Genomic DNA, 16,779 nt, shown 5'->3' on the forward strand with positions numbered 1-16,779 from the left:
TACTATTCCAGTGTCTGGCAAATGTTAGTTTGCAACTTGCAAAATTTCAATTAAGCTTTTTTTTTTTTCCCCCCTCACCTTTTTTGGAACAGATTTCACAAGGGAGATGTCCTTATCACAACAGCAACAGGGGTGATGTCTGAAGAGGAAGGAGAAAAATGGGGTTTAGTTCCAACACATGCGTATGCAGTCTTGGATATAAGAGAATATAAGGTATCAAGTAAAACCGATGATGTTTTCGGGTGCCTGTTTGTGATGGTAGCTACTGATTTTTTTTTTTTTTTTTTTTTTGCCCTGTTGGCTTACGTAGCTCATTTTGTCTTAAGCTCCATTGGGAAATTCCAGAAAACTTAATGGTGCTGTATTTTCTTGAGCTATTGGTCCGTATTCCATGTTAATATAAATATAAAAATTACCTTGATGAGATATGTTATTTTGTACATTATTGTCAGCAATTTTATTTTGTATTTCTTTAGGGACTTCGATTTCTTCAGTTAAAAAATCCCTGGAGCCACTTACGTTGGAAGGGACGATACAGTGAAAATGACACAAGAAATTGGACCCCAGATTTACAAAAATACTTGAACTTTGATCCCAGAACAGCTCAGAAAATAGACAATGGTAATAAGATTTAAAAAGTCACTATCTTTTCACATAATGTAGATCTTTGTGGTGTATCCCTGCAGGAGGGCAGAAGGAAATACTTAAGCAGAGTAAAACAAATACTAGAAACTAAATAGTCCAAGAGTTTTGGATGTATTTGTGTATTTAAAACTGTCATTTTGGGTTTCTCTGGGATTTAAGAAATCCGGGCTGTTTAATATATCTCAGTCATTGACAAGGAGTTATCTCTTTGCTTAAGTGTTGCTATCTCACTATCTGGGCGTGGGGGAGTTCAGTGCAAAGATAACATTCTGACAATGGGCTGTGTAATGCTCCTTGTTAATATACGAACAGGCTTTTTGTGGGTTTTTTCCCTCCAACATTTGCAAATATGTGTCAACATACTTACTGCAATCAGCATTTAAATTTGTCTTGCCTATATTTGAGGTTATGCACCAGAGGTAAGTGTGTGGTGGTGTTTGTTGTGGTTTTTTTTCCCTTGTGTTACATTAATATATTTGTAAACAAATCTTTACATACATTCTATTTCCAGCTGTAAGAGTAGATTGAGATCCATCTTTGAGACAGCTCACTACTATGTCACTGTTCGGAGAAACCACTTGGAATGGTTGTCCTGTCCCACTTTCCCTAGGGAGCAGCAGAGAGTAGCATCTGGAAAGTCGGCGTGGTTCACTGGTGGAAGCGCAGGCTGCTGACAGTTTAGAAATTCTGCAGTAGCTGCGTTTTACATTCAGAAAGAGATGTCCGCTCTTTTTATAGTATCCTAGGTGCTGCCTGTGTATCTCTGTGAGGGAGCCTTTTTGTTCAGTGCCACTCTATTTTGACAACAGTATGCATCCAAAACAATTAAATTATAGCATTTAGTGATAAGCCTCATGCAAATGCTTAAGGAACACTTTTGATTTAAATGTAAGAATAGCAGCCCTGGCTTTGTGACAGTTATGAGAGATTAGCTCATTATTTATTTACCAGTTCATCTGGTGAGGAATCTATATCTGTAACATCTAGTAGTTAAAATTATTAATGTAATTTTATATAAGTTTTAAGGGAGTTGTTTCTTTTGACTAGATTTACATTCTGGTCTTGTCTAAGTGTGTAGCTATTCTGACGGCAATTTTTTTTTTTTTTTTTTTTTTAGTACTGCAAGATCTGCAACTGCCTGTGTCAGAGACTTGAATTATAAGGCTGTTACCTTTTTGAGAGTTCATTTCATCAGGAATCTGTCAGCTTACAGGCATTAGTGTTGGCTGGAATTGCAATTAAGGGAGCTATAGAGAATTAGAATAAACATGTGAGAATGTTGTAAAGATGAAGCAGATTCAGAGTGCTAAGCAAGTCACTGGATGTTGGATGAAATACATTAGATATACGTTAAAACATACTCACATGTTGATTGAATACTTGATTGTGCTGGATGACTACTGAAGTACTGTTGAATTGGGGAAACCTGTCTGACTATGTAATTTTTTTAATTTTTTTTTTTTTCCCCCAGAAATCAAGGAAAAGGGAATGCAGGTCAATTAATTAATGATGTCTCTTTCAATACAACAGATTCTCTCATGCCTTCTGCTTAGTGCTTGAGAATGAAAAGCATCTTGACAGCTTCAGAAAGTCCCTGATAATAAGCACAGACTAACTTGTTTTTCTTGGTTTAATTTGTTTGCTTCAGTGGTTAAGTTTAAATTTAGAAATTTGGGCAACACAGACATTACTACTAAATTTTACAGAAATGTTGGTTTATATAAGCTGTATAGTTTGCCTGGAAAGAGACTTTTGAAAAACAAGTAAAAATCAAGGTGTCTGATAAGGAAACAATAATAGCATTTCCTTTTTAGGCATTTTCTGGATTTCCTGGGAAGACCTCTGCCAGTACTATGATGTTATTTATTTGAGTTGGAACCCAAGTCTCTTTAAAGAATCTACGTGTATTCACAGGTTGGTCCAAAAGAGAAAACTTTTGTGTTGGTTTCTGACTAAATGTTCTGATGTGGTGTCTCCTTCCTGCCGTTCTTCCTAGTGACAGTGGAAGAGGTTGGACTCCAACCATGCTCTCCTGAACCTGACTTTACACTTTTAAATTCTCAGCCCAGGCTTTGGTTTTGACTACTTCTGTAATATCGTTGAAACTCCCGTGACCTAAAGTTGTATAACCAGAATTCTGACCTCGGTCCCACATATCTCTGTCAGAATAGAAATCAGATTTTTGTGCAGCTCATCTTTAAGCAGTGACCGGACAGTGCTTGAGCGACCTACTTTTTATTTGGAATTCATTTTCCAGGCTAGCCACAAGTCATTTGTGCAGTGCATGTTGTCTTTACAGGGTGTGTCCGCTGATGTCAGAGTAGTTTTTGTTACTATAGTTCACTGATGTCAGAGTAGTTTAGTTCCGTTTTTTTTACCAGTTGTAGCTATCATAAGTAATCTTCCTTGCCTGTTGATTTTTTTGAACATGATACCTGTCTCCTACCTAGTATCCATCACATTGAGTCTTTGTCAGCCAATTTGAGGATAAGTGTGTCCCTCCTGTTTAGGAAAGCAAGGGTTTCTCCATTTTTCCACTCCACTATATTGCACTTTGCCACTGCTTCCCCACTGCTTCTGCATGTGTTAACTCCGCACAAGCTCCTTCATCCATAATGCACTGCTGAGCTTATCTGTAAAGGCTCCTTCCATCTTTGTGTTCAAATTAATTCTAAAATACACTGTGGTGATGTAGCAAGATGAGGTAATGTGTATGCTAATCTCAGAGCTCATCTACTAGTCTGTCTTTTCCTCATATTTTTAGTGATCGTCGTACCTCTATGTAGGGAAATGCCTAGTGCAGTGGCAATTGCCATAAAAAGTGGAGTAATGATGGTGATAATTTGAATCTTGGTTGATAATGCAGACTTCCACACATGCTGTTCAGTTTTCAAAGTGTGGGAAGGTCAATGAGACTTAGGAATAGCTTTATCCACTTCAGTTTCCAGTGTGCCACGCTTTACATCAGCACTGTTTATTTTTTCATAATGTATTTTCCTTGTCTACACAGCCCATAAGGCAGCAGGCAGATTTTGCAATAGGGTACCTTAAAGATCTTAAACGCTTCATGCAGGCACCCTTCCAAACATGAAACAGATCAAATTTTAAAATAAAAATTATCTCAATAAAAAACTGGAGGAGAAAAAATCAGCAAGCTTTTGAAACTAACCATAGTTTCTATCTGGATTTCTACAGTTACAAAAGCATAGGTGTTTTTCACAGAATATTGGTGTATGCAATCATGACTATAACTGGGTAGCCCAGGCTCCTTGAATGGTTCAGCTTTTTCTGTGCTTTGTGTGGTTGCAGTCACCATACCAAACAGCTGAGCTGTTTGTATTTAGCATTTTTTCTTACCACACTTGTAGTGAAGTCATTTGTAAAATGAAGTTGTAAGATGATGCTTCTGACGCCATTGTATTAAGTAAACACTGTCATAGATTCCAGTAGAAAATCAGCCTTCAGTAACTTTGTTACTTTGCTCTGTATATATGTGGGATTTGGAGTTAGTTTTCAAAGCACGAATTGGTACCTTACTCATCTAATAATGCGTCTGTATTACTTTTAGTACTTGGGATGCGAAGCAAGGTCCGGTGAAGGATGCCTACAGCCTGGCTAACAACCCTCAGTACAAGCTGGAGGTCCAGTGTCCACAGGGTGGTGCTGCTGTCTGGGTTCTGCTTAGCAGGCACATCACAGATAAGGTGCCCGGTTCCTTTTCTGCATTATGAGTTCTGCAACATCTTCTGTAAATCTTTATAGCTTTCTGTTATTAGCATATTGCTGCTTATGTTTTCATGTTCAGGTATGTATGCCTGTGTATAAATTTTAAATTCAGCAGGTACAGGTACCTACAAACAACCTTGTTGAAATAGATCCTGAGTAAAAATTGGGCTAAGTGATTATATTCCACCATAAAGGTTCTGAAGTAACTTTGAATCCCAGGACCTGAACTGTTATAACTGAAATTAGTGGCAGTTTATTTACTTAGGGTATTTTAAAAAAAAAAAGTTGGATCAGGTATCTCAATAAATATAAATATCAGATCATACCATGTGATGATCAAAGGGGATGATAGAATGTGTACTCAACTGTGATGAAACGTTAGTTACGTTCCACAGAAGTGTACGAGTCTACTTATTTGTGCTTTTTTTTTAATAGGATGACTTTGCACATAATCGGGAATTCATTACAATGGTTGTATACAAGACTGATGGCAAAAAAGTTTACTATCCAGGTTAGTGTACCTTAATTGTCAAGAAGATTATGTTAGAAATAAATTTAGAATTGCAAAAGATTTTGTGGAGAGGAAAGGCACTTTCTGCTTTAAAACTAGATGCCTCACTCTGAGATCAGTCTTCTGAAATAGTTGTTTAGCTCTGATTGAACGTCTTCAACAGTCTACACTGAAGGAACAAACCAAGCTGTAGATGTTGGAAGCACGCTAAGAGGTTTATGTAGTCCTGCTGACAACTTGGCGCAGCATTTTCTTTATTGTTCTGTTTATTTTGCAGTTGTAGTAGTTAATGCTTAGAGAGAGCAGATGTTGCGCTTCTGTTTATCTGATAGCATAATTGTTTCCCACGTTTCTGAAATTATTTAAAGTTTTATGGCTTCCACTAAATGAAAATAATCAGGGTTAATTGTTCTCTGAACTTGGCTTCGTAAAGTACCTAAGCAAGCTTGGGAGATACAGTTGAACAACATATTTCAAAGTATCAGGTATGGAATGTTTAAGAAAAATACTTAGATGTTCAAATTTTGTCAAAGTATTACTCTTGGTCATTATAGGTCAGATTCTACTCATCTAGAGAAGAAGGGGGTTGGCTTTTGGAGCTTTGTTGTAGCTGTGAAAAAGCTGTGTATGTTTTATTTCAAGACAGAGAGCAGACCTGAAACACAGGTTGAGACACAGGAAGTAAAGGTAATGCCCAGGTTGAGTGGATAGAGTAGACTGCAACTGTAAGGTAGAGCTAATTATACCATATTTTTATTTATTCTTTACATCAAGTTAGAGATCTCTGTAAAAATATTCCTTGGAATAATTTGGTGAAGGTGCATCCTAGGATGGGTAGGATTCGGCTTGTTGCTTTTACAGATGGGGCACCTCTTTAGAACCAGGGTTGCATTCAGGTAGCTGCTTATGCAATAGGTAATAGCAACAGTTAATTAGAGAGTAGCTTTTAAAGCTCTTTTCACCAAAGAGTGCCATTTGTGGCTTTTTGCCTATTGGAATGTCTGGTAAGGGTTGTGCTGTTCATCTCTGGTCTCATTCAGTGAACTCTGCTGACCAATTCCCCTAGAATCCAAGCTGTCTTTCTGCAGAAGGCATCTGTTGAGACCTGACCAAATCATCATCTGTTTTTGCAGGAGCTGATCTTGTTAAAGCATCTGCTTCTCCTTATAGCCCAAGACATGCTTCTGGTGCTGTTAGTACTTGTAGCGGTGCTTATTTTACATCCTGTCTCACTGAAAATATTCTTAAGTGGGCAAACCAAACACATTTGTACAGCGGAGGGAATCGTTCAGTTGCACTTGAAAGAGACAGTCTTCCAGCAAGACCACTAGCAAGAACTGAGTGAGCAGCGGGGGGGTTGGAACTAGATGATCTTTAAGGTCCCTTCCAACCCAAACCATTCTATGATTCATATGTTTTGTCTCGGTACCCAAACTCTTTTATAAACTTTTAATCTCATGAGCTCAAACTCGTTTAAAACCTTTTTTCCATGGAAATAGATTGGTCAAGCTGCAGTATTACTTTTACCATCTGTTAAAATGAGATCAGATCAAAGCAGGTTAATCCTTTGGCAGCGAGGCTGAGACTTCCCATTCCTAAGCTTCTCATTGTTTTATATTAATCCTTTCCCCTCTCCCATGTTGCTTTGTGGAAGAAAATAAAAGGACCTGATCCTGGGCCTACTGAAGTAATTGGCTAGACTTGTTCCTGCTTCGCTGACATTAAAAGAAGTCTGGAAAGAACCAATTAGAAGCCAAATAACAAATTACATTGTCTAATTGTAAAAGCAAATATTTAGGATGTTTATAATGAGTACCTCATGTGCACTGGTACTGGGATGCAACTACATCTGTGTAATGATCACAAGGATTTGGAGAGAGAAAGAAAGTGTGTGTCAGTTCGTTAAGACTTTAAAACATGTTTGTTTATGTACCCAGTGGCCAAAGATTTTGGCAGCTTGCATTCTGGAACTGCCCAGCCAATGGCAAAGGAACAGCCACCTCAGATTTTTAGAGCGTGCTCAAACGTTCCTTATCTTTTTCTCTAAATTTCGACATAATCACAGTAGGTCTCCTTTGAGTAGTGACATTAGTGGGAGATGGATAAGCAGTTCTTGCAAGTCATGGGATTTAAGCTGTACTTCCAAGTGCAGAATTTGTGTCCTGTTATGTGTGATGTACCTCTCCTGAAAATGATAGTTATTCTTATCTGTCCTTTTATGAGCAAATCTTGAGGCTCTATTCTTCTGAGAGTGCTCAAGTCTGCTTACAGTCTAACCTTAGCACCAACAATCTGACTCTCCTGGCAAAATTCACTGATACAAAATGGCTAAGAGCTTTACCAAGGTAGGGGATTTTTTTTGATGGGGGGAAAAAGTGTTCATCCTTTTCTTTTTCAGCTGATCCTCCGCCGTATATCGATGGTATTCGGATCAACAGTCCTCACTATCTGACCAAGATAAAGCTGACCTCTCCAGGGCCCCATACGTTTACCTTAGTGGTATCCCAGTATGAGAAACAAAACACTATTCATTACACCATCAGGGTATGTAGTGTTGATTTCATAATGAATGTAAACAATTAAACTATAAAGTGTCCTTTATTTGTAAGTTTGATTTTTTTTTTTAAAAGTGTACTTTGGATCGATATTGTTATTTTTGGGGAGGGAGGCTATGAATGATGGAGCAGAACCACTGGATGAAGTGCTTGATCATGTTCTCCACTGTAGTTAAGACAACATAGTCTGTGTGGTTTTAGTAATGAAATCAGCTGAAAAATACTTTTATTTCCTAGAGTTAAAAAAATCTGTGTACAGGCAGAGCATTGGATCTCCATGTATCCAAAATAAGCCTATTTTAGATCCCAGTTAAGATTTAAAGATTTTTCGACTTCTCTAAGTCCTTGGATTCAGTATTTGGGGTTTTCTGTAACTGCTGAGTCATGTGATGATCCATGCTAGATATCTGTCTTTGTCACTGAAAAAAGTAAAATGCAGATTCATTGCATTTTGCTTTTTTTTTTCTTTTTTTCATAAAAATTAAGTAAACTGAGTCTTGTTAGTCCCAGCACTATTCTGGATTTTGAGTTTCAGACAGGGTTTTCTCATGAGTAATATAAGCATATAGTGAACAAGTATCTAAAAATGATGTGTAGGCAATTCTGCTTTTTTTTTTTTTTTTTACCATGTCATGATTTCATATGAAAAGTGTAAGATGAATGCGTGACCACCTGCTTCTTTTACAACACAGGTGTATTCCTTGTGCAAGTTCACCTTTTCCAAGATTCCTACACCTTATACCATTTCCAAACGGGTAAAGAAATATTTTCTGTTATGGGTCACTGGATAATAATTCTTGTTTGGCTTTTCCGTATTTGAGATGTATGAGGGGTTTTTTAATGTATTTTTATACTACTGCCCAAAAATGCCAGCTTAGGCCATCTTCTAACAAATGAAACTTCTTAACTAAAGCTTAATCTAAGCATCATTAGCACAAGACCAATCCTGTACTCAAGTTACATATAATTTGCCAAAGAATTAGCTGCATTGTTAGCTTAATTCATACCAATACAGAAGTCCTTGGGCTGGCTCACTCTGTTCACACTGCTCTGTACTGATGGTGGCTTAACTTTCACTGGCATTTGGTATCTAAGCTCCACCTCCATTGTGGAGTGTGTTATAGCTGTGCCATCGCAGATATGCTGTAAAGCTTTTGTGGAATACACCAGCCTTTAGAATAACAACCTGTACTCTAATATGTAATTAATCTGCAGAGATCAGATTGTGCTAGTACTACTGCAGAGTAAAAACCCTGCAAGTGTTGCTCATTTTCCCTTGAGAGAATTGCATGATTTTCTTTGGAAAATTTGTGGCACAATGGGACAAAATCAGCAATGGCAAACCAAAGGCACCAGTTGCGAGACTGTGACCAATGGACTTAAGATGGCAATATCACAATACGTTACTGTTCCTAAATTTTGCAAAGACATCTCAAAGGTCTGTAACCGTTGGGATAAGCTACTTGCACACCCTGAGAGTACAGCAGCAGGGCAAGAGCAAAAAACTTGACTGAAATTGTCAGAAGCCCAGGGAATTTTGGGGCCAGCTGCTGTTCCTATTTCAGCTGTCAACATGAGCTGCAGTTACACCTTCAGCTGAAGTATAAATATAGCCAAGAGCTCACAGGATGAAGTAACTTGCATGTATTTTCATGTATTAGCAATTTTATCCTCAAGAAAGAGTAAGCTAGCAGCTGTTAACTTTCATCTCTGTACCTACCATGCATATCCTGGGGGTCCCACTATAGGCAGAAATCTTCTGTCCAAAGAGTAACTACTTCAGGAAGAGAAAAACAAGGCTAGTTTGAGCCACAGCGGAACAGTCTATTTTCTAGGATACTCGTGCCTGAAGCCAAGGATTACATTACTTTGTGTGGTCGGGGGGGCATGCTGGCTTACAGCTAGGCTCTCCGGAGTTCAGGCAGTGTTTTGTACCAGCTGTTATTTCTGGAAGAGCCCCTTGAAGCTAGTCTGGGCTGGAGAACAGTAAGTGGCCAGAGAGATTCCTGGGAGTACCGAGATGATTTGCTTGGTACTTCCAGAAACCATTGTCCCTTTCAGCTCTTAAATACTGGGCTTTGTTTGGGGGAATGCTTTAAGAGGTCAAAAACTCATTGAAGGTGACCAGCCTCTTTAAGGCAGGACATCTGTTTTATGTTGTATTATGTTTCAAAAGAAAATTAACTATGTGGAAACCTCCTGTTAATTATTTGAAGATGTCTGTCTAGTCAAATAAAAGGCATGTTCTGTCTATTCAAGGCTGGTTCTGTTTTTATGATTAAATACAAAAAGTTAGTTCCCTGCGCTTAATGCTTATTTGGTGCTTGCTTAGCAGTTATCACACTTAAAAACAAGCAGGTAACTAATTGGCAGTTTACCAGTAAAAGCAATTTCTGTTAAATATCTTATGCTAAAGTTGAGTGGTCACCTCGGGAGCTCACCAAGCCCTAGGGGAGGAATCCTGGGACTAAGTGCAGTCGAAGTGGAAAAAGCCTGGAAAGCTAAAGGCACGCAGCAGCTTTAAGTTCCCGAGTAGTAGCATGGTGGGGGTAGAAATTCCCCCTTGCTTCCAAACTTGCCATGTTTGAGGTTTTTGGATACAGATTAAAGAAATTTAAATCACAGGAAAAAATGTTGCTCCTTGCTGCTTTTACAGAAAGGGGAGGGAAGTATCATAGGAGGAATGGATCTCAGCTATAAATTAGTGTGACTGCCTGGCATGTCTTACAAGTCTAACCTTTTAGTTTAATGACTAGCAGGAGGAACTTGCAAACAGATGGCCCATTTCTCAAAGCATTTTTCCTCTTGCATGTCTTTGTCCTTCGATTGAGGTGTGTGGAAGACTGCAGTGAAACTTTCTGAATACTTAACACAGTCTTCCACTTCAAAAATTAGGAGATATTACTAAAGACAGTGACCTCTAAAGTGAGAGGAGCCCCTGGTCTTGTTTGTGTGTATAAATAAGCAGTACAAATCTTCAGAATGTAAAGTGTTTTCTGTACTTCTGACTTCTTTCAGGTTAATGGACAGTGGAAAGGTCCCAGTGCTGGAGGATGTGGAAATTTCAGAGACACCTACAAAAATAACCCCATTTATCAATTCCAGCTGGACAAGAATGGGCCATTACTAATTGAACTACGGGGACCAAGGTTTGTAGAGACTAAGCATATATCGACACAGCGAGAGTATTACGTGCTAAAGATAAAACTTTGTCAGTATCCTCCATGGGGAGAGTGGGATGCTCCGGAAGACAAGGTAGGGGAGCATTATTTATGTCTCTGACTTCACCATCAACAGTGATTTAAACCTGAATGTTTGCTGCTGAGGAAATCATTGACCTACAAGGAGAGCAGGAACCTTCTTTCTCTTTAGTTTTGGGGTCTGAGCAGAACTAGGCCTTGCACAGAAGGGAAGACGGTACAAAGGACTTTTTCTTCCTCTTAATACTAATTACAATCATAATTCCTTTTCTTTTGGAGTAGAGCTAATATGCAGGATGCTGAACCCTTATAGGCTCTCAATTAACAGCCTAGGCAGTAGCTTCAGCTCTGGAAGTGCATTTACTCTGCCACTAGCAGGCCAGAAGAAGCACAGCATATCAGTGCCCTATAGAGTGGACCTCTGCAGGGCCTTGTTCCTTTGAGGTAGATAATGAATTTTGCCAAAGTAACAATATCCGGTGCTTCTAAATAACATCCCTGACATGCAGTCAAGTGTTTCTCTTTTGCAAAGCTGTACAGTGAGCTCCACAAAATGGCGGTACTACTTTATACACTCTCCCCTCTTTGAGGAAACTCCTTCTCTCATGAAATGAAGATGAGCGCAAAAGTGTGGCTACGCTCTTCCCCTAATTAAATGGGTGTTTGTGTGCATTCTTTTTCTGCACTTGCACATGATATTTGGGTAGTTTGAATGACAGGGGCAGTGGTGCCTGTCACATGCGTTAACAGATAGTAGACAAACTGTCCCAAGTTACAGTGCAACATGAGAAATTCTGCTGAGACTGCCGATGTTGATTCCTCTGACAGGGATCAGATCACACCCTGGGATCTGTGCCATGTGGCGCTGGAGTACGTCACCACAAGTTTAACTACTCAAAGTCTGCTTAAACACAGAGGCAGACTTTTAGCAGGCATGTTTCGTGGAGTCTAGTTCCAAACCTGAAATGTGTTCCGTGTTCCTCCAACTTCTGTGTTCATGTCATGATAGAGTTTGACTTAATGTTTCTGTCACAAACGTGACAAAGCTTTTAGATGTCTTCCAGTTACACCGTGTAGTTTCTAATAAATAGCCCTCTTCATGGTAATCCCAACGACCCAAACAACTAAAGTAATAGTCTGTCATGCCACTTGCAGGCAATACAGCGTTGGTTTTGAACTCGTCACAGTCTCAACAGTAGGAGATCCTGGTTCCCACGGCTTTCAGAAAAAGAGCAGCGGTGACTACAGGTAATACTCACTTAATGAAGTCTTAGGGCTTTGAAACATACTTCAGATCTTAGTTCTAACAGGTGGTTTCTTTTATCATAGGTGTGGATTTTGCTACTTGGAAGTGGAGAACATATTTGCTGGAGTTTACAACATTATCCCCACCACATTCCTGCCTCAACAAGAGGGGCCTTTTTTCTTAGATTTTAATAGTACTACCCCTCTTAAGGTATCACAGCTGCAGTGAGGAGTTTAAGAAGGTGGTTTTGATCTGTCCTACAGTCCAAGAACAGGTGAATAACTCTTACTACACCTATGCATAAAAGAAAATTACATTCTAAGTTACAGCCAAAAGCATGGAATCACCAATTTGCCAGTTAATTGTGGGGTTTGCTGCTATGGTGGTGGAGTGAGCGCTGTTCAGCAGGCTTGGGAACGGGCTAAAACGCTCATCTTCAAGTGAACTGGCAGAACTCACTTCATTGCAATTTTTCCACACTTCAAATCAAAAGTTTAATGAGTCAAGAGAAAAACTAACATTGAAAGTCTCGTCTCCCAAAATACAGGGTATATGGGTTTAAGATTTTATTCTTAAAGTAAATGTGTAAGAAAAAATACTCTTGTGTATTCTGTTTATTCAGTCTCAGGCCCAAATAGCTTTTACTCCATATTTGTGCATTGAACTAGTTCTCACATCTAAATGTAAACTTACTACTGCTAAGCATGTAGTATTCCAGACTAACATGTGCAGCTTATCTAGAGTATGTACATAAGAGTAAAGGAAAAGGAAGATTCCGGCTTTAGCTCTAAAAGAAAAACAATGGCTTCACTCCTGTTATAGGTACTTTGAGAGCTGTTATTTCCTACCTGTATGACTTTAGTACATAATGTTACTCTATGGCTTTCTTCCTACTAGCTGTAAGACCTTGCTTGATCCAGATCAGCAGTAGAAAGAGGAGGTTAGCCAGCAGTAGCGTACAGACTGTGCAGCACACCCTTCCTTTAGCAGGTGTGAAAGGTTTTCATCTAAAGGCGTGCTGTACCTACTGGGGTAGTCTCAGTTGCTGGTGCAAGGAGGTGGGAACCACCCACCATGAGCATCCCAGCACAGAAATTCAGCCTGCAGGGGAAGGATCACTTAAACCCCTTCCCCTAATAAACCACGGCCACAAGAAATGCGCATTGTACAAAGACATCTTTGAAAAGGTACCTTTTCTCTTGTAAGTTGAAACCAGTGAATGAGTTGAGCACTTGGCCACTGTCGTCAACAGAAGTAGGGTCAGAGTTCTTCAGAAAATAGTGGCGTTACTGCAGAACGAGAGGGTTTTTTTGAAGCCTACTATATGTGTTCTTCCTCTAGAAGATCTATATAATGCTCTTCAGATACAAGATAAAGATAACCAAGTTTTTAATTTAAATACTCACTGCCTCACTGATCCTAAAATGTAATATTTTTTGTCTTTTTACAAATGGCAGACCTAAAAGTCCACTATATTTGACAGTTTGAGGAGAGGGTGCTTTTAAAACAGCCAGAGGAAGTTCTTTGCCATTCAGGTTGGTTTGGCAGTTTTCCAAGCAAAAAAGGTAGCATTTAAACCTTATTTTAGAGCACAGGTGCCATTTGGTCATTGGGAGACTGAGCACATGTGCTACAGGAGCACCAAAAATGTTTGTGTGCTAAAATTATTCCCATAGAAATCTGTTATTAGCCCTCTCCAGAAAGTACAAGATCCTTTTGTTTCATTTCCTTCATCAAACAGCTGCTTAACAAATGTCTAGCTTTAGAAGGGCACTGAAACCACATGCCTTTCTGACTGCAGTTCTCTCAAAAACCATCTGGGCTAGGAAATTTGTGACAAGTTTGTCACAGTGTGACTTACCTTCTTTTTGCAGGGAAATTTCTGATGATTATTGCAACAAATCAACAGAGGGAACAGCACTGGCACAAGCTGAGCGGAAAACCAGATTAGGTTCTTTGTGGTTATCCTTGGCTTGTGGAGTGTGGGCCAAGGACTGCTTCATCCTGACAAAATTAAAGTTTCATTCAGCTCCCATTTTCCCTACAAATTTGTGTTAAGTTTTTCACTCAGGCTAAACCAGAGTGGCAAGGGAGTCCTGCATTTATTTTATCACCTATGAAGTTAAAGTCTCGACTGAGCCTGTTTCTGACAGTACAAAAGGCAGATGCCAGAACTGCCACCTTTCAGTACTAAGTTCTTGCACATCCTCGGCTGTTTGAGATCAAGCTGGTAGACGTGCCTGTAGTACAATCTGTTGTTGTTCTTCTGTGGTTGGGTTCTGGCCTGCAGGAAAGGTTTTTCTTTCTTCACCCCCACCCAGCACAAGCTAGCGCCAAGCTTATGCTGGATGAAACAAGCATAAGGCTTAGTTTCCATGCTGTGCTAAACTAAAAGCAAGGAATATAATCCATTAAGGATGTTTCACTACTCATGTAAGCACTTATGATTTGCTTTGATATTTTCTGTCAAATATATACTTCTCTATTTTTTTTTTCCACAAATCTCAAATTACTGGAAAGTAAACTGATCCACAGATTTTAACACAGCCTCAGGCTGTTATCTAGGTTAAGCTTCTCTTTCTCCTATCCCCTTTAGCAGCTAATATGGTCTGTCATATGGATCAAAAAATGCTGAAGTAAGCACGGCAGTGTTATGCAGCAAGACTTTTAGACAAAGTCTTTGCACGTGCAAAACTTGAAATAGCTGCACAACAGCTCTGACTGTAGCAGAGGTACATGGGCCATGTTACTTTACTTCCAGTTAGTCACACCCCTCTTGACCCTTAAGCTTTCTCCACCTGTAAATGTGTGATTCAAGCTTTTAAACATTAAAATACAAAGCCTCATAAAATGTACCAACAAGCATCCTGCACTCCTGAGATGTTGCACACCATACAGTTCTGAAGTACTGCCAAGCTATGGAACGAGGGGGATAACTGACAAAAGGGAAGCCGGTTGCTCTGAGGTGCTTTAAGAGCATTTACACTTTCTTTGATTCACTAAGGGAAGACTACTACAAAGAAAGGATTTTTAATTCTCTGTCAGAGGTGCAGAGGGATAACTGGAGATGGCATCTTACACATTTTGATGTTCTCCTTTCTTACGCACTGCAAAGCCTTTTCTCTGGGTTTTTTTGGTTGGTTGGGTTTTGGGGTTTTTTTTTAATTCTACTTTAAAGCTCCATAATGCTGCTGTTTGTTTATAGCTCAGGGTGAAACACCTCCCAGACACACACATATTTCCCAGTTTGTTTTGTTCGGAAGACACAGGTTAGTCCTTGGTTAATCCGAACCATCGGTTCTCAAAGACTCAGTGAGCGATAATACCATGGATGAACAACAGCTTCTGTCCCCCCCTGCCCCATGGGTCTGAGATTCTGTCCTACCTTCCTGATGCAAGTTCTGTGCAACTATTTTGTACAGTAATTATGCACTTGATCACACAATCATCTAAGCTATTTAGAATTAAGTTTGTGTACATACAGTAGAGGTTTTCATCGTTTAGTCAAATAGGACATTTAAATTGTTTGGTAATACCAAAGAGAAGTAGAATTCCTAGATTAACATTTGCTTTAGATGTTCTCACTTCAGGGCAGCCGAAGTGATGGCGTATACTTTGATACACCAGAGGCTTATTTTTATACCTGTGAAGGCAGCTACCATCATGTTACAACTTCAGAATGCATAAAGAGCTCCAACAGAAAAGGAACTGGAGAAAGCTTGTTCATTTGCCTGTACTCCATAGTGATGTATGTTCATTTAAGTTTGTCATATTTATAATTATGGCTTTTATGAAGTTTAAAATAAAATGAGTTTTTCCATTCATTTATTAGACGTACAGTTCCACCCATTTGCTTGCACGTTCGAAGGGTGATTTACCTGCCAAGTCTGGGGGGGTCGCCAAAGGAAGGCGGCTGCAGCAGGCTCTCTAAACAAAGCCTGCAGAAGCATGGTGTCAGGGTCGGGGGTCCCTGCCCCTTCGTGCTTCCTTATCAACGGTTTTACCCTACTGGGAGCTGAACGCAATCGGGACAGACGCAGGGCAGCACACACAACTGTTGTTACAGCCTGCTGAACATAAAATTAATTTGTTGCCCAAGTGCAGGCAGTTTGGGTTTCCAGTCAGAACTGGCAAGATGAGAGGAAATGTGATAGCAAGAGGTTGAAACAAATAAAAAACCAAAAACAACCCCCCAAACATCACCAAAAAACCACCCAGACAACCCAGGAAAATGTAATAGGGGTTGGCTAGCAAGTCAGCAAAAAGAAGATACTCAACCACAAATACCTCTGCTAATCTTTCTAACAAGTAATAGCACAGACAATAGCTTAACTACAAGAGTGTAAGTAAAAGCATTGAATACAATGTGGTACTTCTGCACTGCTTTTCATTTAATATTTAATACTGTCAGTCCCAGCTTTTCACTCAGTATTGGTCACATCAGAAGTTGGAACCACAGATTCCCTTCCTAAGCGCGTATTGGGCTGGGAAATGCTACCAATGGCAGCGTTCGGCCTTCAGGTCTTTGGAACGTGTCAACGTATAAATATTTAAAACTGTCACAGCCTAACAGCTATAATGCATTGAATCTAATTTTTGTGAAAGCGTGTTTCTTTACCTCCAATTGTGTGTGGCCTTACAGCACTTTCAGCAGCATTAAGTACAGGGGTGTTGTGTTACACAATACCTTCCCTCTTTTCTGCGTACTAAGGGATTTGGGAAACTACTGCGGCTCTGGTCTTGTGCAGTTCAGAATTAAAAGTGAATGAGGTATGCAGGGAGTCAGGAAGCTGGAAGGAGGTAACAGTTGTCCACATACTGCAAAGGAATTGAATACCAAAGGGAGCAACACCGGGCTGCACTCTGTGACTGCAAACGAGTATTTAAAGACTAAAC

The 16,779-nt window shown here is 39.6% G+C and overlaps 1 protein-coding gene across 3 annotated transcripts in view; it reads left to right on the top strand.

The window, feature by feature from the left end:
• The window catches only part of CAPN7 (calpain 7), a 35,453-nt gene extending 19,746 nt beyond the window's left edge, over nt 1-15,707 (top strand). The window contains exons 12-22 of one of the 3 annotated variants that reach the window (XM_054817928.1): nt 93-213; nt 477-621; nt 2,460-2,559; nt 4,214-4,349; nt 4,807-4,882; nt 7,281-7,426; nt 8,130-8,192; nt 10,456-10,586; nt 11,793-11,885; nt 11,967-12,157; nt 13,758-15,707. In XM_054817928.1, coding sequence (XP_054673903.1) covers nt 93-213; nt 477-621; nt 2,460-2,559; nt 4,214-4,349; nt 4,807-4,882; nt 7,281-7,426; nt 8,130-8,192; nt 10,456-10,586; nt 11,793-11,885; nt 11,967-12,111 — 1,156 coding nt within the window. In that variant the 3' untranslated portion in view covers nt 12,112-12,157; nt 13,758-15,707. Of the gene's footprint in view, nt 1-92; nt 214-476; nt 622-2,459; nt 2,560-4,213; nt 4,350-4,806; nt 4,883-7,280; nt 7,427-8,129; nt 8,193-10,455; nt 10,587-11,792; nt 11,886-11,966 lie in introns of all 3 variants that reach the window. The other 2 variants (XM_054817930.1, XM_054817931.1) reach the window with 2 other exon arrangements.
• The last annotated feature ends 1,072 nt before the right edge of the window (nt 15,708-16,779 follow it).

The sequence above is a fragment of the Grus americana genome, chromosome 2 (assembly GCF_028858705.1).
Source record: "Grus americana isolate bGruAme1 chromosome 2, bGruAme1.mat, whole genome shotgun sequence".
Classification (NCBI taxonomy): domain Eukaryota; kingdom Metazoa; phylum Chordata; class Aves; order Gruiformes; family Gruidae; genus Grus; species Grus americana.